Source organism: Paroedura picta, chromosome 1 (genome assembly GCF_049243985.1).
Source record: "Paroedura picta isolate Pp20150507F chromosome 1, Ppicta_v3.0, whole genome shotgun sequence".
NCBI lineage: Eukaryota > Metazoa > Chordata > Lepidosauria > Squamata > Gekkonidae > Paroedura > Paroedura picta.
This window is the reverse complement of record NC_135369.1, coordinates 98,548,917-98,573,871: the sequence shown is the minus strand read 5'-3', so window position 1 is coordinate 98,573,871 and position 24,955 is coordinate 98,548,917. Positions and strand designations below refer to the sequence as shown.

General features: G+C 42.8%; 1 protein-coding gene across 11 annotated transcripts in view; it reads right to left on the bottom strand.

Annotated features, from left to right (window-relative positions):
* SYNE1 (spectrin repeat containing nuclear envelope protein 1) overlaps positions 1-24,955 on the bottom strand; it is a 493,810-nt gene that overhangs the window by 464,477 nt on the left and 4,378 nt on the right. For all 11 annotated transcript variants that reach the window (XM_077349398.1, XM_077349413.1, XM_077349457.1 and 8 more), the window contains one exon: positions 18,892-19,071. In XM_077349398.1, the coding sequence (XP_077205513.1) occupies positions 18,892-18,958 (67 nt within the window). In that variant the 5' untranslated portion in view covers positions 18,959-19,071. The remainder of the gene's footprint in view (positions 1-18,891; positions 19,072-24,955) is intronic.

Genomic DNA, 24,955 nt, shown 5'->3' with positions numbered 1-24,955 from the left:
TCCCACTATTACAATTGACCTCCAGAAGCTCAGTTCCCCTGGAGAAAATAGTTGCATTGGAGAGTAGACTGTATGGCATTATATCCTGCTGAGGTCCCTCCCTTCCCACACACCCCGCCTTCTACAGGCTCCACCCTCAACAACTCCAGGTATTTCCCAACTAAGAACTGGCAACCCGAGTTACTGGACTAGGACTTCAGAATATGGAGATTTTATTTTTTAAAATATAGAGCTGACTGTCATTGGCAAATTTATGTATATTTAATATATTTACATCACTGCCTTATTTTCTTGTATTCAAGGGTAGGGAACACAACAAGTTGCAAAGACATGAAACATCAGAAATATGTTAAAGTAAAAACACTGCAGATGAAGGGAATAGCCAAATCTGAAAGGAACAGCAGAAGAGGAGTTTGTTTTTATATCCAGCTTTTCACTACCCAAAGGAATTTCAAAATGGCTCAAAATTGCCTTCCCTTCATCTCCCCACAAGGCACTCTGTAAGGTAGGTAAGGCTGAGAAAGCTCTGAGGACTATCACCAGCTCAAGGTCACCCAGCTGACTGTATATGGAGGAGTGGGAAATTAAACCCAGTTCTCCAGATTAGAGGCTACCACTCTTAACCACTACATGCTGGGTTTCTACCCTATACCCAGAGCACTGAAATAAAACAGTCTTGCATGCTTTCCTAAATGAAGGCTGTGAAGGTATCCTCCATATCTGGTCTGGTAGGACACTCCAGAGGGCTAGCTGTACTATCAAAAATGTCCATGAATTCCTGATCCAGACCATTCAAGGAGCTCTCAACTGGGATGTTGAAGTCCCCCAACACTATGACATTTGTGTCTGCAACACCACTTCTGAAACAAACTCCATTAACTCAGTCATTTTTATGACAGTTAACTCCAAAACTACTAATATTACTGATGTTTTTTAATTATGTAATACATCTCTTGAGTACTGTTTAAGCTATCTCATTCTAGTTTCTGATGAGTCTTATATGAAACTTAGAAAGTGAATTTTGGAGAAAAAAACACTATGGTTAACCTACTGTTGTCTTTGCTGTACAGACAAATCAAAAACTCAAATGCAATCAGAATAGGAATGGAATCCTGGAGAAATTTAATCAGATAAAGGTAAAGGTAAAGGTATCCCCTGTGCAAGCACCGAGTCATGTCTGACCCTTGGGGTGACGCCCTCTAGCGTTTTCTTGGCAGACTCAATACGGGGTGGTTTGCCAGTGCCTTCCCCAGTCATTACCATTTACCCCCCAGCAAGCTGGGTACTTAATCAGATAGGTAATAATAAACCATTCAAATATTTTCAATCCTGGCCTCTGCCTGGTGGGATGTGCTCCCAGAAGAGCTACGGGCCCTGCTGAAACTAATGCAGTTCCACAGGGCCTGTAACACCACCAGGCTTTTGGTTGAGGTCAGGTCAAGGGGAGAACTTGGGTCCCTCCCTCTGTTACTCTCTGATGATGTGCATATCTTGTATTTAATACAAAGCTTTTTCCCTTGCCAAATGTATTTTAGTAAATCTTTTTGCCATTCCTTAAATACTGCATCTGAAAACAGAAAGAAATAACATTCTAGGCAAAAAATTCATTTTAAACACAACAAATTCTTTTAAACTTCATTTCATACATTAACATCATTATTTTTGAAATAACATACAGTTCTTATTTGTCAACATTATCTTTACACTGCTCCGTGGGAGCGGGATACATAAAAGGATAAGGGCTGTTTGGGAGGTCTCGGTCCATGATGGGGGGAACCTTCCCCCCCTTCCTCCCTCCCCTGCCCGTCCCCTTGCAGCCCACCTACCTACCTCACTTCTTGCCTTCCTGCCTTCCTGCCTTCCTGCCTTCCTTCCTTCCTTCCAGTTTGATGTAATGGTTAGGAGTGCAGACTTCTAATCTGGCATGCCAGGTTCAATTCTGCAATTAGTCTGCAGTGGGAAGGGGGAATCACTGGTAATTTGCCAGTTTAGTCCAAATCAACTCAAGTTTCCCAGTGGGTTTTTGAAGCTGAGGTAGATTTAAAACTGGATCTTTGTAATCTAAGGCTAGCCAGCTTGGTGTAGTGATTAGGAGTGTGGACTTCTACTCTGGTAAGATGGCTTTGATTCCGCGCTCCCCCACATGCAACCAGCTGGGTGACCTTGGGCTCGCCACGGCACTGATAAAACTGACCGAGCAGTAATATCAGTGGTCTCTCAGCCTCACCCAACCCCTAAGGTGTCTCGCGTGGGGAGAGGAATGGGAAGGCGACTGTAAGCCGCTTTGAGCCTCCTTCGGATAGGCATATAAGAACCAAGTCTTCTTCTTTTTCTCCTTCCTTCCTTCCTTCCTTCCTTCCTTCCTTCCTTCCTTCCTTCCTTCCTTCCTTCCTTCCTTCCTTCCTTCCTCAATTTCACTCTTTCTCTCCCTCTCCCTTGCTCTACTTCTTTCTTTCTTTCTTTCTTTCTTTCTTTCTTTCTTTCTTTCTTTCTTTCTTTCTTTCTTTCTTTCTTCTGCCCCTCCATCCACCCATCCCGCTAGCGCCCTCTGTGTTTTGGGTACAGCGGGTTTAATATCTAGTATCCAAATATTTCACTTCTCAATTTTAAAATCATGGTTTTCCATTTTTTTTTTTTTGGTTGTTACTCACATATACTTTTTTTATTTAAAATCTGAATCAAATTCTTTCAACTTTGTCATTAAAATCTCTATTCCTTTTAAAGGATCTTCCAAAATCAAGAGCAAATCATCTACAAAGGGTCTCAATTAAATTTTTTTTTAATTTATACACCTCCAATCTTCTCACCTTGTCTAATACAATTCAAGATTTCTAAAGCCAAAATAATCTAAAGAGGTGACAACAACTAAAAGAGACTATACATGACTTTGTTAAATCTCTGTTTACAATTATTCTTGATTTTGAGAAATTCCCTCTAAAGTTCAAATTTTTCAAAATATTAAACAAAGACCAATTATGGTTGTCAAATGTTTTTTTTCTGCATCCCAAAACATCATTGTTGCTTGCTTTTCATTATGTTTTTCCATATGTTCCAAAATATCAAGAACTGTTCTGACATTATCTTTTAACTGCCTTTTAGCTAAAGGTTATAGGCATTATTTAGTAAAAATATCAGTCTCTAGTTCTTTGTCATATCACGGACTTGTCTCTCTTTATGTATAAGCGTTATATTAGCCTCTTTCTATGTTTCTGGTATTTTTCCATTTTGTATAATAGAGTTCATTATATGCTTTAATGGCTGTATGATCTTGGTATACTATCCTAGTCCTTTCCTTGGTTTGATTTTTTTTATAGCTTCCACAATCTCCCTTGTTAAGGGGCTATTCAACATTTGTCTTTTGTGATGGGGTCATTCATCATTTGATTGCTCATTGTGATGAACAGGCTAGGTTCAGTCTTTTCCTAATAGAGCTCAAGGAGAGCAGATGGAATGTTGAGAGGAGACCTGAAAAACAGCAGTTGAAAAATGACAGTTTGGGATTAACAACAGACAAGTAAGCAGCTTAAGTGCTGAGGTGAAAATATCCCAGTTATAGGCATAGAACCTTAGTTCAAAAGTTCAATGGAAATAAAATGCTGTTTCTTAAACTTTACTTTCCTCAGTGTTTTGTTCTTATAAACAACACGTGCACACTCTTTAATATCTTGGTAAAAATATGTATTTTCTAGGATATGAATGAATTGTGGTACCAAGTGATTGGAATAGTGTTTGAGCTCCAACCTCAATAGCTCTAGGTGTGAGGGAGAGCTGAGGCCCATTCTGCACAGATTAATTGTAGCAGGAGTGTGGCAAATTGTAATCGCTACTAAAATGCAGTTATGCACAACGTCGTACACAATCTGCCGCACTCCTGAAACCGATCAGCAAAAAGCGCTTCGTTGTAGCGCTTCCAGGGAATCCCAAAAAGTGGATTCACCCTCTGGAAAGCGCTACACACTTGCAACCAATCTGCAAAACTAGCGAAAAAGTTCTGTGCGTTACCATTGTTGCGGTTTCAGCAAAGTCCCTCCTCCTGGCTCTCTCCTTTGATCTTCCGGTGAAGCGATCGCCATTTTTTTTTCTCAGAGTGAGCGGAGAGTAACGAACCGGCGAGCCTTCATTCACCCAGCGAGGCTTCCCCAGCTTTAGTCCCTCCACAGAGCTGTTTTAAGTCACCAAGCACCACACAGCCCCGTTTGCTGCTTCCCACGGGGGGGGGGATTTTTTTTTCACTCGGGGGGTATGGCAATGATGAAACGGCAGCTCACACGCCACCTGCCAGCTAGATGGGTCTCTCTGTTGCAACGAATCAATGCAGATTCGTTGCAACGTATTTATTTATTTTTAATCTGCCTTAAAGGGAAAGGGGCTTTTCGGGAGCATGATAACGGCCGCCCATTGGCTGCTCGTTGGATTGACGGCCAGGGGTGAGACAAAGCTCAGCAAATATTGCTTCCTTCCTAGCAATTTTTGCCGAGACCGGAAACCTGTGGGAAACGATTGAAACACAACACTACAAAGGCAGGTATGCATAACGATGAATTCCACTACTTAAAATTGTGTTTTTTCTTTCCGAAACCAATTTGCCACACTGATCCTGGTGCGGAATGGGCCTGATTATTAAAGGATGCTGCCTGTAAAGGTCTCTTTGACTGAGAGGAATTGAGGTCCTATTTCTCCATAGGTGTTAAGAGATTAAAAGAGTGATGTTCTGGCCTACATATAAAGTATAACCTGAAGAAGAGAGGTTGTAGAGGGTAGGTACTCTGTGAGTGAACAAGAGGCATCATACTCATGCGCATGATGCTTTGTTCCATTTGCTGCTTTCCCCAGTGTATTCATTTATTTATTTGATTTCTATACCGCCCTTCCATAAGGCTCAGGGTGGTTTACATACAACATGGGGTGATACATGGAATGAATTAATATATAGCATAAATAAATACAACAACAACAATAATCTAAATAACACAATTTCAGTGACCTTTAACAATATAACAGAAACGGAATTTAGCTAAGGCCCTTAGAGAGGATTTGATGCCTGTAACTTACAACTTAACAGCCTATAACTTAACAGTATTTATTTTTCACATTTCTATGCTTCCCTTCCTTGAGGGCTCAGGGCAGCTTGCAACATCAATCCAACACAACGGAACAATTAAAGCACATTAAATCACTAAATTATTAATTATTAAAACTGATTTGTTAAACCAACATTGTTAAAATGAAGGTTTGATGTTTTGAGTCACAGATATTGCCAAAAATATAAGAAAGCTGTTGCTGATCTTGTCTAAAATGAATATTACTGCAGGCCAGAATCAGCTGGTCTTGTATCTCTGCTAAACACTGAAACAAATAATGGTAAACTAAGAAGGAGGGATAGGGGCCATGGTTCCATGGCAGAGAATGTGCTTGGTATGCAAGCTCAATCCCAGCATCTCCATCTAAAAGGATCAGGTAGTAAATGATATGAAGGTCCTCTACATAGGACCTGGAGAGTTACTGCCAGTCTTGAGTAAACAATACTGACCTTGATGGATGGCTGGTCTGATTCATGTGTGTGACACAAAATAGCACAGTCTTGCAGAAGGGACAAAATACAAATGAGCTTTAGAGTAATATGCACTTTTATTATTGCAATTTGTATTATGTAAAGGACCCTGAGCCGTGTCAGCACCTATGTGAAAAAAATCTGAGAATGGCAAGAATGTCTAACTAAATACAGAAGTGAAGATTTAATTCAGAGATATATTAATTCGGGCCCAACAGATATGTATGATAAGACTGTAATAACTATTTTTGATATTCTATATTATGAATAAAAGTAGCAAGGATATATTAACATTTACATGTTCTTAGAAAATGTTAGTATAAATAACTGTGTATGGCCCGAAATTATAAGATAATAATTAGTTATCCACAAATGAGTGTTCTATAAAGTGGGACAGATCATTTTGAAAACCTATAAATATGTGAGTCAATATTGAAAACTCATCCTTAAAAGAGGCTCCTTGTTTGTCACCTGCTTATTTTTGTTAAAAAATAATGGGTTCAAATATTTACTTTCCTTTTATATGATTATATTGTATTTGCTGAAATTTTCTTTTGGTTCTAGAGATAATATAGCAAGACTCCCTGCCCCTTTTGAGAGATAAGTGCTGCTAAAAACCACTCGAAACTCCTGGCAAACAAGCAGGCCTTGAAGTACCGTCTGACAATGACCAAGGGGGGGAGGTCTCCTCACACAGCAAAACCATTACAAAGAGTTAGAGCAACAATGAAAGGCTACCCCTATTGATGAGATATCCACTGCTTAGTTGAAGCACAGGGACATATGGAAACAGACATTCCTTCATTTGTTAAATTTATACACCTTCTTTCCTTCATGGGCCCAGGGCAGTTTATATAACCCATAAAATCATGAATATGTACCCTGATAATGTACTAAACAAGCCCTCCAAGAAAGAGCCCCACACCCAAGGAAGCTTTAGAATGTTAAAGAGTCCATCTTCCCCACCACCTTCCCCGCACAGCAGCCAGTGAGTGCCTCTCATGCTAGGGAGAGACATTTGCTCCCACTTTAACTCCACCCCCCACACCTGGGCAGGGTGCCAAGAGAGGCCTTCCTGCACCCAGAAGGGTAACAGAGGGTGAAGAAGCCATGACAACTTACTCCAGAACATCTTCATGGAGCTCCATATGTCGTCACTGGGGACATTCCTGCTGAAGTCCATCCAGTCGGGCTCTGGGCACAACTGCTTTTGAGGAGGAGACATTATCCCTTCCTCTGCAGCACTGAAAGGGTTAAAGGACCAGGGCTGGTGGGAAGAGAGACACAAGGCAGAAAGGAGACTAGGGCAGACTCTGCACTTACTTTGTTTATTCCATTGTCAATCCTGTTGAATTCAGATTGCTTTGAACTCGGGTCTTCCTCTCCCCCCCCCTTCCCCATTGAAACAGGAAAGTGTTCTGCACGTGGTTAGGGAGGCTCAGAAGAGGGGGGGAGGCAAATGGAGACTCTTTGTTTTCTTGAAGGGGGGAGAGGATAAAAGAAGTCAGAGGAGGGAGGAAAAAATCCTTTCTTTTCTTGAAGGTGGGGGGGGGGACGAAGAAGGCACAAAAAAAAATCCAAGGCTGACAGAAGTTGAGAGAAATTAGAGGCTTCTCCTTTAAGGCAGGCTTGTCACATGACCACCTGTAGCCAATCACGGGTCCTCTACCACGGAGGAGAGTCCAGATTCAAAACAATGTGATTTTAAAATATATTGAGCATTAAAAGCACTCCAAGATATCACACAATAAAGGTAGGGTCAGTCCGGATCTTGCTGCAGAAGGAAATTTTAAATTGCCCCAAATCCAAACAGAAATTGCATTCTGTGTAGAGGGCAGAGACTGAATCGACCTGGGGTTGCAATAAAAGCTCCGTGCAGTTTACACCTAGCTGAGTCCCTGCTGGAGCCACTTTGCTAAAATGAATCTGGCAGTCTGGTTACATGGGTGGAAAACTGTCTGGAATACATTCAAATGAGTAGCTGTGTTGGTCTGAAGTAGCACAATAAAATCCAGAGTCCAGAGACCAACGAAGATTTATTCAAGGTGTGAGCTTTCGTGTGCAAGCAGTCTTCGTCAGACTAAGAACTGACCATCATAACAGTAGGAATATATAAGCAAAAGTTAATCCTCTTACATTTGTAAACTGTGTCACAGCATCCACACGCAGCCACATGATAATTCCCTGCCAAATCAGCCAATCAGACCCCTCGAACCCATTTGTAGTTCACAAAGACATATCAGAAATAAAACGATCAAAGCCAGTGATCCACAACTCACAACCTACTATTTACTGCCAGCCCCATCTGTCTCCATACCACTGTGAAAGCTGACAAAGGAGGAGCTGTTGTCATCATGAATAGATCAGACTATATCCAGGAGGCTCAAAGACAGCTCTCCAATACCACTTTTACAAACAACTGGACGCAGACCCCACACAGGAATACAAAAAAGAACTACACAAGATTATCAAGGAATTACCCTCATGCATTCAGGAAGAAATCCTTTCAGACACACCAAAGGAACCACGTCCAGATTCCTTTTATCTTCTAACCAAATTCCACAAACCTGGCAACCCAGGATGCCCAATTGTGTCAGCCATAAACACTATTACCACGGGGGTATCTGGCTATATGGACTCTGTTCTAAGGTCCTATGCCATCAAGGCTCCTAGTTATGTTCGAGACACCACAGACTTCCTGAGGAAAATACAATCTTTGAACAACCTTCCAGAGAACACCATTTTAGCCACCATGGAGTCCCTTATATACCAACATCCCAAACAAAGAAGGATTACAAGCCATTAGGAATACAATTTCTAACAATACCATAGCTCAGTGGTCCCCAACCTTTCTGAGGTTGGGGACCAGCAGGGCATCTGGGCGCGGCTCGCGGCCCGCGCGGGCCACGCCCACGCATTGGCCGCGCCCGCGCATTGCCGGCGCCTGCACGGGCGCGGCCAACCCTGATTCCCTCTCCCCGCCCTCCCGCAGTAAGAAGCTTCCCGGGCCGCAAGCTTGCAGCCTGGGAAGTTTTTTACTGCGGGGGGGGCGGGGAGAGGGAGCCGCGGCCCGGCACCGGGCCGTGGCCCGCAGGTTGGGGACCAATGCCATAGCTGACCCAGCCACCAAACTGTGCCAATTTGTTCTCACCCATAACCACTTCAGATTTGGTGATGACTTGTTCCTTCAGATCAATGGCACAGCCATGGGCACCTGCATGGCACCTCAATAGGCAAATATCTTCATGGCAGCAACGCTTCCTGAATACTCACCACTCACACGTCTCCTTTACCTGTGATTCATTGATGACATTTTTATTGTCTGGACACATGTTAAAGAAACCATGGATACTTTCCAACAGGCATACAATGACTTTCACCCCACTAACAACCTGACAATGAAGCAATCTACGCAAGAAATACATTTTCTGGACACTACTGTAAGAATAAACAATGGATGCCTAGAGACTACCTTATACCGGAAGCCTACTGACCGGCAAACGTACCTGCATGCCTCCAGCTACCATCCTGAACATACCAAACAATCCATTGTATACAGCCAGGCCCTATATTATAACCGCATCTGCTCCAATCCCACGGACAGAGATTCCCATGTAAATGACCTACAACAAACCTTTTTGGAACTAAAATACCCAGCCAATGATGTCAAGGAACAGATTAACAAAGCCAGAAGGATACCAAGAGAAAACCTGTTAGAAGACAGACCCCAAAGAGCAAACAAGAGAACAGCACTAGTGGTTACATATAGCTCTCAGCTCAAGACAGTATGACACATCATCAGTGACTTACAACCCCTACTGGATAATGACAGTTTTCGTTCCCAAGCACTGGGGGGTAAACCATTTCTTTCATACAGACAGCCTCCCAATTTCAAACAACTCCTCACCCACAACAATGCAGCATCGAATGGGAACGTGGACACTAGTACTAGAGCTTGCCACAAACCCAGATGCCAACTGTGCAGCCATATACACTCCAATGTCACAATTACTGGACCTAAAAACATCACCTATACCATCAAAGGCTTATACACCTGCTCATCTTCAAACTCAGTATATGCCATCAAGTGCCAACAATGTCCCTCTGTTCTCTACATAGAACAAACAGGTCAAACCCTCCACCAAAGAATTAATGGACACAAATATGACATCAAAAGCCACAAAATTGAAAAACCTGAAAGGGAACACTTCAACCTTCCAGGACATTCAATAAAGGACCTGAAAGTAGCTGTTTTATTGCAAAAGAACTTCAAGAACAGGCTAGAAAGTAAGATTGCAGAAATGCAAGTTTCAATACTTACATACCCTGGACTCAACAAGGATAAAGTTTTATTATCTCACTATGCATGCTAACCTTATGTAATTTGGATATTATGACACAGTTTACTAATTTGCCAAAATTTGCTTTTGTTTATATCTCTACAGTTATGATGGTTGTTCATTTAGTCTGAGGAGCAGTGCTTGCACTCGAAAGCTCACGCCTTGAATAAATCTTTGTTGGTCTTAAAGGTGCTACTGGACTCTGATTTTATTGGCTGGAATACATAACTTCATCAGGGAAGAAATTAAAATGAGAATAATTCCAGGTGGGCTGAGAAGAATAGCAAATAGCCAGAGTCCAAAGATTCATTTGTTTGAGAAGTGAGGAAAAGATCACTTATCAGGCCCTCTGTACAATTACTTACACTATTCTGTGACAGCTAGAATACTCTTCCTTGGAATTGACATCTCACTAGAGCAAGCATGGCCTACGTCTGGTAAGCAAGCATGTCTGTGCAAACTCCCTGAGCCCAGACATATTTTGTTAAAGTGTACCAGAATTATTATTAAGGGAGGTTTGCAGTGTTATTATCGTGTTGTTTTAGCATGTCTTTAATCTCAAAACCTTTCTGTATTGAAAATGAATGCTTGCCATTGACCATATGAATTTCAGTACAACAGTGAAGTATCACAAATCATGGTGTTATAGCAGCACCGTGGACAGTTATGCCAACATGTTTTGAAGAACAGACAGCTATTTTTTAAAGCCATATGCATAATCCATGAAGCTGAATGATTGTGCCATGATGGTATGACAGATTCTAATTTCCCCAAGAGTCCACATGCAACTGTTAAATTTAATAATGACTAATAATACTTCTGAATTAGGTCACAGGCATTTAAACATTCATCTGAATTGCTTCTAATTTTCACAAGAGAAAAAACAGAGCACCAATCATCAATGTATTCAATTCTTAACATGGCCAAATCTGCTGAAGATGGGAAAGGTGCACATTGTTGAAGATGGGGATGCAGATAAGATGTATGTTGTGGTTGGGTTGGAAGAAGAGAAAGAAGCTGGAAAAGAGGTGAGACTGGGGGCTTTAAGGAGAGGGAAATAAGAATTTTGTGGAAGGAGAAAATGAGATGCTCCCAGCAGTCCTTGTAGGTTTCTTGCTTGTTGGTATATCTAATTCTCAACATGGCCAAATCTGTGGACACTTAAATCCAACCAACAAGGCCAATCTTTCTACAAACTTAAAAAAAGCCCAAGGTTTGAAGTAAAATCTGAACTCTTTGAAGAAATACACGGATTTTAAAAACTCAAAATAGAAGCAACACCTGTAGCTTTAAGAAGCAAATGCCCTCTCAGTTGCCACTCTCGTTTTCACTAGAAAGCCACAACTGTCTTGCTAGTCTTCAAATCTTGATTTGTTTTACTAAAAGGCAGGACAAAACCAAAACAAAAAAAAAGAGCAATTAAATATTTTCTCTTTTAGATTAAGTAAAATGCTAAGACTGTGGAGAGCTACCACTAAGGACTATTGACAACACTGAACTATATTGTCCAAGGATATACCTATGAGACAGATTAATGAGTTTTCTATAAACAAGCACATGCATTAAAAATGTTAAAATAAGTACTGAGTTCCCAACTTCATGTTATAAATACCTAGCCAAATGATTTGTTGTAACTACTTGGTTGAGACCTTTTGGTCATACAGAATGAAAACTTGGCTGGCAACTGTTAGGTACAAGACAGCTTGAGAAGACTGCAACTGGGAGAAAGGATAGGACATAGCAGATAAAACCACATCTGATTCAGGTCAGAATTCACATTAAAAATTGACTTTGGCCAGCACAAAACATCTTCCAACTGCTCGTGCTTTAGAGCAGCCTCTCTCAACTTTTTCACGATTGAGGAACCTCTGAGACATTTTTCAGGCATAGCTGTATACACACACGTAGCTGGGGCTCTTTCCCTTCCCACCCCCTTCAGGCCCATCATAGGCCATTTGGGGGGGAGGATGTCAATATGGTCATACCACCCGATAAATGTTTAACAAATTTTTAAAAATATATTAAAACTTAATTAACCCACACACATTAGGGAAGCCCATTCAGAGTTGTCAAAAAAACCCCCAAGGTTTCATGAAAGGTTAAGAATGCCTACTTTAGAAGAAGTATAGATTTTCCCCATCATTTTGAAGATCTACACCATGTCATTCAATGCAATAACCAGTAAAAATTCTTTCCTATATGAAATGTAGTTAAATCCAAATGTACCATTTCTACAGAATAAATCAAGACAAATACAACATCTTAGCCATGTTTATTAGAGGCTTGATGAACCTCATGTTCACTTCATGGAGAGGACAGCAAAATAAGGGGAATAGTTCATGTTTGACAACTCACAATCCATATTTAACGGGCTGTAATTGGCCCGGTAGGTCACTAATTATGCATGTCAGCTATGATGTTTTCATATGTACAGGGTCCTTTACTATCCCATTTCATTTATGTCTAATATCAGCTAGAGGTAAAACACTAAATTCATGAAAGCTATAAAGAGTCTGTACTGCAGATTGTCTGCTCATCCATAATGCAGAACCACAGCCTAAAAAAAGAATTGTGCTCAAGATCAGCAGAGGTGAAATATTTATTTAACTCTAGCTTGATCTTGCAGGAGAAATGAGTTGCTGACAATACATATTGTGCCATCTATTTCAGAGGGAAGGAAATGAGCAAATAGGTTAAAAGGTTTTAAATGCATCAATAAGCTGCTCATGTACCAATTTACTACTTCCCCCTTTCTTCTGCTAAGTGACTCTCTTTTATCTAGATATCTCACAAGGATTCATGTGTATTTTTAAGGCTGAATCATGAGTAGACTGAATCATCAAAAATACATCACTCCATAGTGATTGGAATAGCCAATTTGTAAACATATTACACAACTCTCTCCATGATTATTACACAATCCTTTCCATGATCTAAGCTAGAAAAACTATATAAGAAATATGTACAGGCTAAAACATTCACTTCTTCAAAATCTGGATTCACTACAAGCTTGCTGTACATCATTATCATTTCCTTTAAAGTATGTAAGCGTGCAGTCAACTTTTGCTCAAGGCTTCAATGACAAGCCAAGATAAAAAAATAATTCAGGGAGAAATTGAGAATCAGAACTGACATTTCATTTGCTGCAGCCACAGACACCCTCTTAAAACAAACAGGCCTCTTTAGAATGAACAATAGCTTTCTCTTTCAGATTAAGGGTCCTGTCTGAAATACTCACCAGATATTTTACTTGGACTTGAACAGAGTGGTATCCTGGCCCTAAAATAAGGTTGCCAAATTGGCTGGTTTTGTGCAGGGGCTCATCTTGGTTGGTAGCATTTTACAGGAGACAGTTGCTGAAAGTTTGGTTGTGATTTTATCCTAATAATTCTGCCTGCAGCTGGGATAGAAGTAGCCAGCAGAGCACTTGTGACTGCATTAGACTGGGACTGTGCCTTTCTCACAATCATCAGATTAGAGCAACAGCAGTGTGGAAATTCTCAGAATAGATGATGACAACAGTAGCCATCATCAGCATGGTCTAACCCACCAGACATTAGAGAGTTTCTTCCCCAAATCACTGCCCTGCCTAGTGGGCAACAGTGAAAGAAAAAGGGCCTGTCTCTGTATGTTTTGTGTTTCTCCTCTTTGTTTTATCTTTCTTTTTGTGTCTGTATCCTCCTCAGCAAGTCTGACTAGATTGCTGTTTTGGTTGTGTTTGACTGCCCTATCATAGATTCACTGGCTCACATTAACAAGTCAACTCTTAGCTTTAGCATTTATTTTCTGTTGACTGAAAGCATTTTCAAGATATTTAAAAGAAGAAGAAGAGTTGGTTCTTATATGCTGCTTTTCTCTACCCGAAGGAGTCTCAAAGTGGCTTAGTCGCTTTCCCTTTCCTCTCCCCACAACAGACACCCTGTGTGGTAGGTGAGGCTGAGAGAGCCCTGATATCACTGCCCGGTCAGAACAGTTTTATCAGTGCCGTGGCGAGCCCAAGGTCACCCAGCTGGTTGCATGTGGGGGAGCGCAGAATCGAACCTGGCATGCCAGATTAGAAGACAGCACTCCTAACCACTACACCAAACTGGCTCTCTAGTTCCTTAGCCACAATGAACATATATGACTTGAATAAGTCTATAACTTGGCTAACATACCTGAGTTACATGTTCTGCATGTGTTGGGATTTTTTTGCAATTGACTGCCATCATGTCTAGCCTAACTGCTCCCCATGTGTTAAATTGTTTTCCAAATACATAATTGCTTAAAATTTTGCACATTATGTGTATGTATGTTTGTATGTGTAGTCTATAGCTGGTTTACATAATCACATACATGGCTCTGTATCCTTTTCAAGTCTTCCTGCTTTATAAAACAGTTGTGATCTGCATTGTTTGGAGCTAATGTATCATAACTCAATAGAATGCATTAATCACATTACTTGGTGGCAGGAAAATTGTAATCATAGAATCATAGAATCATAGAGTTGGAAGGGGCCATACAGGCCATCTAGTCCAACCCCCTGCTCAACGCAGGATTAGCCCTAAGCATCCTAAAGCATCCAAGAAAAGTGTGTATCCAACCTTTGCTTGAAGACTTCCAGTGAAGGGGAGCTCACCACCTCCTTAGGCAGCCTATTCCACTGCTGAACTACTCTGACTGTGAAAAACTTTTTCCTGATATCTAGCCTATGTCGTTGTACTTGAAGTTTAAACCCATTACTGCGTGTCCTCTCCTCTGCAGCCAGCAGAAACAGCATCCTGCCCTCCTCCAAGTGACAACCTTTCAAATACTTAAAGAGGGCTATCATGTCCCCTCTCAACCTCTTTTTCTCCAGGCTGAACATTCCCAAGTCCCTCAACCTATCTTCATAGGGTTTGGTCCCTTGGCCCCAGATCATCTTCGTCGCTCTCCTCTGTACCCTTTCAATTTTATCTACGTCCTTCTTGAAGTGAGGCCTCCAGAACTGCACACAGTACTCCAGGTGTGGTCTGACCAGTGCCGTATACAATGGGACTATGACATCTTGTGATTTTGATGTGATGCTTCTGTTGATACAGCCCAAAATGGCATTTGCCTTTTTGCCTTTTTAATCATTTTTAATCATGTAGGATCGGTGTATACATTATTATCTGTAACAGCTTGTATATTGTTAATATTCAAGCAAGGTGTAGGTGGCGGAGACTGGGTGAGAACAGACTGTACTTCATTTCTGGACAGTGGACTTATCCGGAGACAGTGGACCATCCACCTGCCCTGCTCGCCCTCCCTCCCTCCCCAAAGACAGAAGCCTTGGGAGGCCGTGCCAGGCATCCCCCCACCCTCCCTCCCTCCCCAAAGACAGAAGCCTTGGGAGGCTGCACCAGGCATCTCCCCCACCAGTGCTCCAAGTGGCTACACTGAGACGTGTCCCCCAGCGGCTCTCCCCAAGCCTTTCCATGACAGCAGAGAGAGCTGCAAAGGGCTGGCTGAGCCATGGCAGGGCAGGGGCGGGGAGCACCGGTGGGGACTCTGCAGCCCTTGCCAAGCCTTTCCAGGACAGCAGGGAGAGGTGCAGAGCCCCCATAAGTGCTCTCCATGTCCGCCCTGAGAAGCCTCCCCCAGCTCTCCATGGCACTCCCGCAGCAGGAAGAGCTGCGGAGGGCTAGCTGAACCTTGGTGGGGGGCATAGAGTGCCAGAGGGGACTCCGTGGCCCTCCCCAAGCCTTTTCAGGGCGATGGTGAGAGCCACAGAGCCCCCACTGGTGTTCTTCGTGGCCACTCTGAAAAGCCTCCCACAGCCTTCCACAATTCTCCTTGAGCCTTTCCTGGGCAGTGGGGGAGAGGTGCAGAGTTCTGGCTGAGCCTTGATGAGGCAGGGGCGGGGAGTGCTGGTGAGGACTCTGTGTCCCTTCCTGAATCTTTTTAGGGTGGTGGGGTCTCCCCATGGCCATCATGACTATCCTCCCTCAGCCCTCCGCAGCTCTCCCTGAGCCTTTCCAGGGCAGTGGGGAGAGCCACGGAGGGCTGGCCAAGCCTTTGAGGGGTGTGTGCAGGGAGCATCAGCAGGGACTCCACAGCCCTCACTGAGCCTTTCAAGGCTGTGGGGAGAGCTGCAGAGCCCCCGGTAGCATTCCCCATGGCCGCCCCAACAAGCCTCCCCAAGACCTCCAAAGCCATCCTCAAGCTTTTTCAGGGTGGCGGACAGAGCCACGTGGGACTAGGCAAGCCTTCTTGCACAGCCAGGGACTCCGCAGACCTCCCCAATCCTTTTCAGGGCGACAGGGAGAGCTGCAGAGTCCCCACCAGCACTCCCCTTAGCTGCCCCGACAAGCCTCTCCTGGCCCTCCACAGACCTCCCAGAGCCCACCAATATACTTTGAACAGCATGCTTTCTATGGGCATCACTTATTGATTAGTCAGATCATTTTAGTTTTATTATTCTATTTCAAGATTTGGCAATTCTATGTTAAAGCACAGTTACTTCCACTAATGTAAATAGAACATTCCTATGCTTAGAACCATAGACGTAATTGACAAACCTCCTCCTATGAATAAATGACAAACCTCCTATGAATTTTGTTATAACTAACAATGAAGAGTACAAAAGCATACTTTCTTTCCCAAACTTATAACTTTCATACTCCATGTACTACCCTTCAATAAGGAGGTTTACGTGTTCTCTGATGTGTTTAACCCTACTCCTATTGCACTTTACAGTAAACGCAATGAGATAATCAGTAAACTATAACTAAAAATGAAACCCAGCAGCACATCCAAGATATTGAAGTTCAAACTCTCATTTAATAATATTTTATTCATACATTCAGGAAACTTTCTACTGAAAGCAGAAAGTGCATGAATAAGGCAAATATGAGCTCCCAGAAGACTATTATGAATAATTAAAACAGCATCCTTTATTGTTATTCACATCTACAATTCTTTCTATTAAATATATACTTTTTCCATAATTCCAAGTTGTTGGTTTGCTTCTCTATAAATGTATGTTAAATGTTATGTTCCTCAACAAAACTTCACAATTACAGCAAAGGAAGGGTCACCAGGGCTGAATCTGCACTTACTTTGTTTATTCCATTGTCAATCCTGCTGAATCCAGATCTATTTGAACTCAGGTCTTCCTCTATCCCCCCCCCCCCCCACCCCAATTGAAACAGAAAAGTGTTCTGCACATGCTTAGGGAGGCTCAGAAGGGGAGCTTCTTTCTTTGTTTTCTTGGGGGGGGGGAGAGGACTGGAGACAGCAGAAGAGTCAAGTACAGCCGGAGCCGCTTTTTTTCTTTTCTTGGGGGTGGGGGGGAGAGAGAGGATTGGAGACAGCAGAGGAGGGAGAAAAAAATCCAAGACGCAAATTTCTACCGACAGAAGTTAGGGCTTCTGCTGAGAAATTAGGGGCTTTCCCTTTAAAGCAAGCTTGTCACCTGGGCAACCTTGGCAATCTTGGCCAATCAGGGCTTCTCTACCATGGAGCTCTAGTGATCTGCATGATTTCTCATGCTTTCTCATTCTGATTCTTCAAATACTGAGGGTTAAAACCATTCTTGGATATCACGAGGAAAATTTGGATCAGTCATGCTTGTTGCAGAGAGAAAATTTACATTGAACAAAAGCAAAATGGAAATCACATTCAGTGGAGATTGCAGGGACTGAATCAACCTGGGATTGGAATAAAAGCTCTGTGCAGCTTACACCCAGGACTCATGGGGGGGGGGGCATTCTCTCTTACTGCTAGCCTTAACTTCCCATTTCTGGTTCTGACTTTACCTCACCATGCCAGCCAGCCTCCACCTTCTTCCTTCTCCTTGTCCTGGTCTTTATCTGATCTTTATCAGTTCTCTTGCATCATTAAGGCTGGCAACCCTAAATAGTAGACCTTGACTACTAGAGAGAGGTTATTGTTCATACCTTCCAGTGTTTATGAAAAAAACCCTAAAGCAATCTGATATGGGGATCATATAAACAGTAACTAAATCATAGCATATTGTGTGTATCATTAATATAAATATCAAAGTTCATCATTATCATAAGCCGTAATCATTGAGTTGTAGCCCACCACTATGCACAACTAAAGGCAGTATGCCCTGCTGTGGAAGATTTTCCTTCATCACTGGGGACATGACTTGCAGCACTAGAATATACCATTCTTACCTTAGTTCAGTGTTTACATCTTCCTATTTAATCACAGTGTGACATTAAAAAAGGATTTTTACCAACATAGAAGTGTAAATCTTAGTAATTTAACTACATTGTGCAGCAATAAAGAACAGAAGAATAACTGGCATTTCTTAAAAGGTATACTGCTGTACCAAAATGAATGACTTATGGTTTGGAAAATGTTTTATTTAATGTAATGAACAATAATCACAGGCACAAATATTAAACATCCCATAGTTACCAGAGCCTTGAGTCTGTGCAAATGAGCAGAGGCTTCAAGATGCCTCCAAATATATCAATCAGTTCTAGTGGGGGGGGGGGTTCCCATGCAACACTCACAAGTGTTCATTAAAAGTAGAACAATCTTCCTTCTCCTATAAGTAAATTTGCATGCTTGGGGGAGTTCAAACATTTTTAAACATCTAAAACTATGTGAAAGCAAAATTACTGTTTCATAAATCTTATAGACTAGGAAAGTTATTGATTATTTAACTGGGAAATCTGCTGAATCAAGACTTCACAATATTCTAACTATATATCTGTATCCAGCAAAAGACTGGTACAGGCACATATACTTTAAGATGACCCTTGCTAAAGGCAGTACTCTTATAAGCTTACTATTAATGAGTCAGAAAGTAGAGATATAAACCACTGGTAATTTCCTATGGACTTAATTGAAAGCAGAGGCACACAACCCATTGATTTCAACAAGACTTGTTCCACAAATTTTCCAAGGAATGGCTTTATGTTTGCAAGACAGTTACAAAGCTAAACAAAAATATGAGTTCAACTGAACCTGAATAGCATCTGAAGAAGAGGATGCAGAAAAGGTTTAGCTGCTGTCACTTACCTTGGAGTCGCTGCATGACACCAGCAATATCACGGGATGTTCGTGCCCCTGGCTTTGAGGAGGCCATGGCTGTTGTGCAGGGAAAATCTTTCTTAGGATTTTGAGCAGTTCCTTGCAGTCACTGCTGTTTTTCACGCAAGCAAAGTACAGAGATATATTCTCTTTCTAGAAACATCAAGCCTGAAAGGAGAGGGAGAGAAAGATAAAGTGTTTGCCTTTAAAGAGCACCTACAGTCATTGCTGTAAAAATACTTCAACACACTGTCACCAATGCAAGTCATGTGGCAATTCAGTTGCTTGTGTCGTCCCAAGTGACTAATGACCTAATTCTATGAAGCACTGCATTGAAAAAGTAGCACTATGGGGAAGGAGAACTGCTGTACCAGAGTCATGCTATATTTTGAAGATTTTGAAAACATCTTAGACTGGGCTATGTGACCGGAAAAAGGTCAGAAATAGAATAGAGAAAGCACTGAAATATAAATATATTTCTTTCTTTCTTTCGATTTAAAATTGATATGACCATATATGGTCATGTCAACCCACCCCCTCCCAAAATGGCCAATGACGTGTCTGGCTGAAGTGGGAAGTGAAATGGCCATGGGGGCAAAAAGGGCTCATTCTACCATAGAGTTTTTGCCCACAAACCAGAAAGTCACCCCTGATGTCCATGATATGCTATGTCCCTTTTGGGTGACACAGAGACATTGTGTTTACTTCCTGGTTCTTTCCTCCCCGGTCCCAGTAACTTCCCCCCTCCTTTATTGGCTGGTCCTACAGACCTGGCAGCCCTACATGAAAGGTAAGACAATTGAAAATGGAGTACTTTGGTAGTTATAGCCAAACTAAGGCAAGGTTCTGGGTTTAGATTGAAGACCAAAAATCCAAATAACACTACTGGTATATGACTAATAATGTTTATTAAAAGAAATGTGCAAAAGGATACAAAAATAGCAGCACTATAAAACAGGAAACAAAATAATAAAAAAATAAATAACTTTGATCCCAGCAGCTGGCTTGAAGTTGACTCAGCTTTCCATCCTTCCGAGGTCAGTAAAATGAGTACCCAGCTTGCTGGGGGGTAAACGGTAATGACTGGGGAAGGCACTGGCAAACCACCCCGTATTGAGTCTGCCATGAAAACGCTGGAGGGATTCACCCCAAGGGTCAGACATGACCCAGTGCTTGCACAGGGGTTACCTTTACCTTTTACCTTTATCTGAGATTACTTATTGAGGCTTTTGTCTTCTGACCTAGATGCTACCTGGTCCGACTGAAGGTACAAAGTCCAGCTAGAACTCCCAAGTCAAAAATCCAAGTAGAATGTGAATGCAAAACTCCCTGAGGTCACTGACTTGGAAGCTTCCAAGTCCATGATCTCACTGGCACCTGTGCCTGGCTCCATCTCATCCCTTATCTTTTCAAAAACTGCGAGTCATTGTGACATTAATTCCCCAGAGAAGAGACTTCAGACTAGGGGCTCAAAATCCTGAACAAATAATATGAAAAGCCAAAAAACAGCTAGACAAGACCAGTTTGTTGACACATGGCCATTCTAGTAACAGAAAAAGCTTCAACACTGATCCCTATTTGAGTATACATTAAAGCAAGTAATAGGTATTTAAATACAAATTCACAATTGACAGTTAAAATGTGCAGCTTTTGCAGTGGAAGAATCCTAATACTTTGGGGGCTCTTGTTCCCAAAACTGAAATGCATATTCCTATGTATTGGGTAATACATTAGATGTTTTCCTCCCTAATTAAGCAAGTATATGATTCTGCAAAGTCATATTCCCATTGGGGAACTCAACAGTTCAAGTTATTTCTGCTCAGGATAAAACTATGATTTTCTTCCCCGCACCCCAAATATATAAATAAAATTCAGCAGAAATAATGTCATTAAAATTAAAAGTTGCCTGTTCATTGGCTTGGATTCAGTGATGGTCAAGCTAAAATATAACTGGACTGAGTAGACTTCAGCTCAGAAAAATCCAAAATACTCAAATCAATGCTGATTCGAGTATTTTGGGGGCTTATCCCAACAGAGTCAGACATCCCATGAGTTTAAACCAGCCAAATCAGAGAAACCTAAATTTAATTGGGCTTGATTGAAAAAGGGCCGGCTAAACAGCTGCTTCTTGGGTTGCTGAGGGTGAGCGCCCCACAGCCTGGTAGGGATCTACAGGGGGAAAGCCCACCAAACATCCCTACAGCCTGAGGGGGTCTGTGGAGAGACATTTAAAGACCCTGGCAAACAGCTGTTCTTCAGGATCAGCTGTTAAAACAGTTCTGGAAAATTTAATGTGATCCAGGTCCCATTAAATGTCTCCAGAGTCACCAAATAGCTGGAGGTCAACTATCTGGCAATGTTTCAGCTGAATCAGTTAAAGTAGTGGTCCTCAACCTTTTTATCATTGGGGACCGGTCAATGCTTGCAATTTTACTGAGGCCCGGGGGGGGGGGGAGTAGTCTTTTGCCGAGGGACTTCGTCGCTGTCTGAGCCCCTGCTCCACTTGCTTTCACGCCAGCGCCCCTGATTTCATGCTGCGCACTGGGGGGTGCTGTCACGCCGAGGGGGAGCCCCAGCCATGGCGGCTGCTGGAGAGCACCAAAGGTGAGCCGACAGCAGAGTGGCAGGGCAGCCCCCGAGGCAGTAGCCGAGGAGGAGAACGAGGAGGAGTCTCGGCCCAGTACCGACTGATCTACGGACCAGGACCGGTCTCTGGACCTGGGGTTGGGGACCACTAAGTTAAAGATTCCCAAATCAGCCAAACTCAAAGTTGTACTGAATAAGGAAAATTCAAAAATGAAAAGTATAACCTCCCACCCCACGGACACCTACCTAGAATTTTCCTTCCTATATCTTATTGTGCCTAGAAATCTCTGATATAATAACTTGCAAGACTGGGAAATGGCTTGGGGTGTGCTACATTTAACTTAGTGCATGGGTCCCATATGGGGGCTTGTTCCATATGCTTGCATAAGGATCCCACCCACGCATGGAAATCATCTGGTGAATCAAAGCTAGTGTGTACAAATCATATAAAAAGGGAGTATAAATAACTTTAAAAAAAGGTAAAGGTAAAGGTATCCCCTGTGCAAGCACCGAGTCATGTCTGACCCTTGGGGTGACGCCCTCTAGCGTTTTCATGGCAGACTCAATACGGGGTGGTTTGCCAGTGCCTTCCCCAGTCATTACCGTTTACCCCCCAGCAAGCTGGGTACTCATTTTACCGACCTCAGAAGGATGGAAGGCTGAGTCAACCTTGAGCCGGCTGCTGGGATTGAACTCCCAGCCTTATGGGCAAAGCTTTCAGACGGCTGCCTTACCACTCTGCGCCACAAGAGGCTCTTATAAATAACTTTAAAATGGCATAAAATGGTACATAACATTAAAATGGTATAAAATTCATGGGATTTTCTTACTACAGCTTTCCCATGATATTTCTTCAACACAAAAATTGTTTTAAATATTTTTATCCAACATTCCAACATAACTGAGACCCTCATATATCAATTATAAAGACATTAATCAACTTTAAAACTACACATACATGTATACTAGCTTTTGCACACATTTTAGTCCTATCCTTCAATGAGAGGAATTTTGGCTTCAGATTAACACCCACTGGGCCAGTCTGCAAACATGTAGATATTTTTATAGTTTTTTAAATTATTTTTTATGTTGATTATTTGGAATGACAAGTGTTTACTCAGTTGAAATGTACAAAATAAGAACTCTAGGTTTCATTTCAGAGTTCGGAAATTCTAGGTGTGAAGTCAGCTTGTACTTTTCACACACATTTTTTTCCAAATGATTTAATCATTAATTCTGCCACTGCATGTACAATTTATACATTAGGAGATATTGGGTTAGATCCACAATATTAAAAAAAAACACTCAGTTGACAGAACATTGCTGCTTTTCCCTCCTGGTGCAGCTCAACAAAGAACCTAAAACACTGGGGTGCAAGAGGGAAAACAAGGGTGTTGTCTGCACAGGGATTTTTACCCAGCCCCAGTTTGAATGAATCCCTCCCATCTACACTGAATTCAATTTGCATTTTGATTTTGGGTGCTTTACATTTTCCCTCTACAAAAGCATGATTGATATGTGGTGACCCTACCTTTCCCCTGTGATATCCTGGTGTGGATATAAGCCTCAATATTTCAAAAACTGAATTAACTTGTGCCTCCAATGCTGTAGCAAAGCAGTCTTCCCTGATTGGCCCAGTCGTCAGTTCAAAGTCTTATCTTAAAGTGACTGTGCTCCAGAAGCCCTAACTTATGTCAGCAGAGATTTGCCTCTTGTTTTTCCCCCCTCCTCTGTTTTCTCCAATCCCCCCCTCATTCAAGAAAAGAAAGATGCTCCTGCTGCACTTGGCTCCCCCCCCCTTCTGAGCTTCCATAATCATGCAGAATACTTTCTGTTTCGAGGAGGGGGGGGATAGAGGAAGGCCCGAGTCCAAATCCATCTGAATTGAGCAGGATCCATAACGGAATAAACAAAGTAAGTGCAGAATCAGCCCAGGTCTATGCCCTCCTCTTTTGATGATGGATTTTAATCAAAGTCTAAGTTTTCAAGATGGCTTTTCTAAGCAGGCAATAGGGTTGCACTACACAGAAATTATTCATAAAATTATTTAGATAAAAGTTATTAAGAACTGAGTTCTAGTAGAATCCTACTACACATTTTACATCATTTAATGCAGTAGTTATTATTATTATTATTATTATTATTATTATTTCAATTTATTTCCCGCCACTCCCAAATGGCTCGCGGCGGGTTACAATGTCTTAAAAAACCCATTAAAACTCCCATTAAAAGACTTTAAAATGTCACAACATGGCAGCACAATAAAAAGATCCCCTTCCTACCCCCATTCCTAAAAAAGGGGGGGTGGAGGAGAAGGAGGTCAATGATGTCAAGAAGCCCGGGGGAGAGCAGTCGATGTACCCCAGCAGCCCCAGCCTCAACCATAGACCTGGCGGAAGAGCTCCGTCTTGCAGGCCCTTCGGAACGTTGAAGGGTCCCGCAGGGCCCGCAGCTCACCCGGGAGCTCATTCCACCAGGTGGGGGCCAGGACCAAAAAGGCCCTGGCCCTGGTCGAGGCCAGGCATGCTTCCCTAGGGCCAGGAACGACCAGAAGATTCTCACTCGCAGAGCGCAGAGCCCTGCGGGGGGCATAGGGCACTAGGCGGTCCCTCAGGTATTTGGGTCCCAGCCCGCGTAAAGCCTTAAAGGTTAGAACCAGAACCTTGAACCGGATCCGGACAGCAATTGGTAACCAGTGCAGCTGCCTCAGCACAGGCTGGATGTGGGCCCTCCAAGGTGTGCCGGTGAGGACCCTAGTGGCTGCATTTTGTACTAGCTGGAGTTTCCGGATCAGAGACAGGGATAGGCCCACGTAGTGCGAGTTACAGAAATCTAATCTGGAGGTGACCGTTGCATGGATCACAATGGCCAGGTGGGGCACTAGTAGCCGAGCTTGGCGAAGATGGAAAAATGCCTGGCCAGCTACTTTCCTGACCTGCGCCTCCGTAGTCAGGGAGGCATCAATGGTCACACCCAAGTTTCTGGCCTGGGACGCGATGGTAAGATGCGCCCCTGCCAGGGTGGGTAAATGCGCTTCCTGTTCCCGCCCCCTACTTCCCATTCACAGGACCTCCGTCTTGGAGGGGTTGAGTTTCAGGCGACTCTGCTCAAACTATTCTGTCACCGCTTCCAAACATCTGGCGAATGGTTCCGGGGGGAGTCTGGGTGGCCGTCCATGAGGAGATAGAGCTGGGTGTCATCAGCGTACTGATGGCAGCCCAACCCAAAACTCCGTACCAGCTGGGCCAGAGGGCGCATGAAGTTGTTAAATAGTGTGGGGGAGAGAACCGCGCCCTGTGGGACCCCACAAGGGAGTCCATAAGGGCGCGAGAGCTCATCCCCCACTGCAACCCTCTGGGACCGGTTCTGGAGGAAGGAGCGTATCCAGCGCAAGGCTGTACCCCGTATCCCCGTACCGGCAAGGCGGTGGCCCAATATCTCATGGTCCATGGTGTCGAAAGCAGCC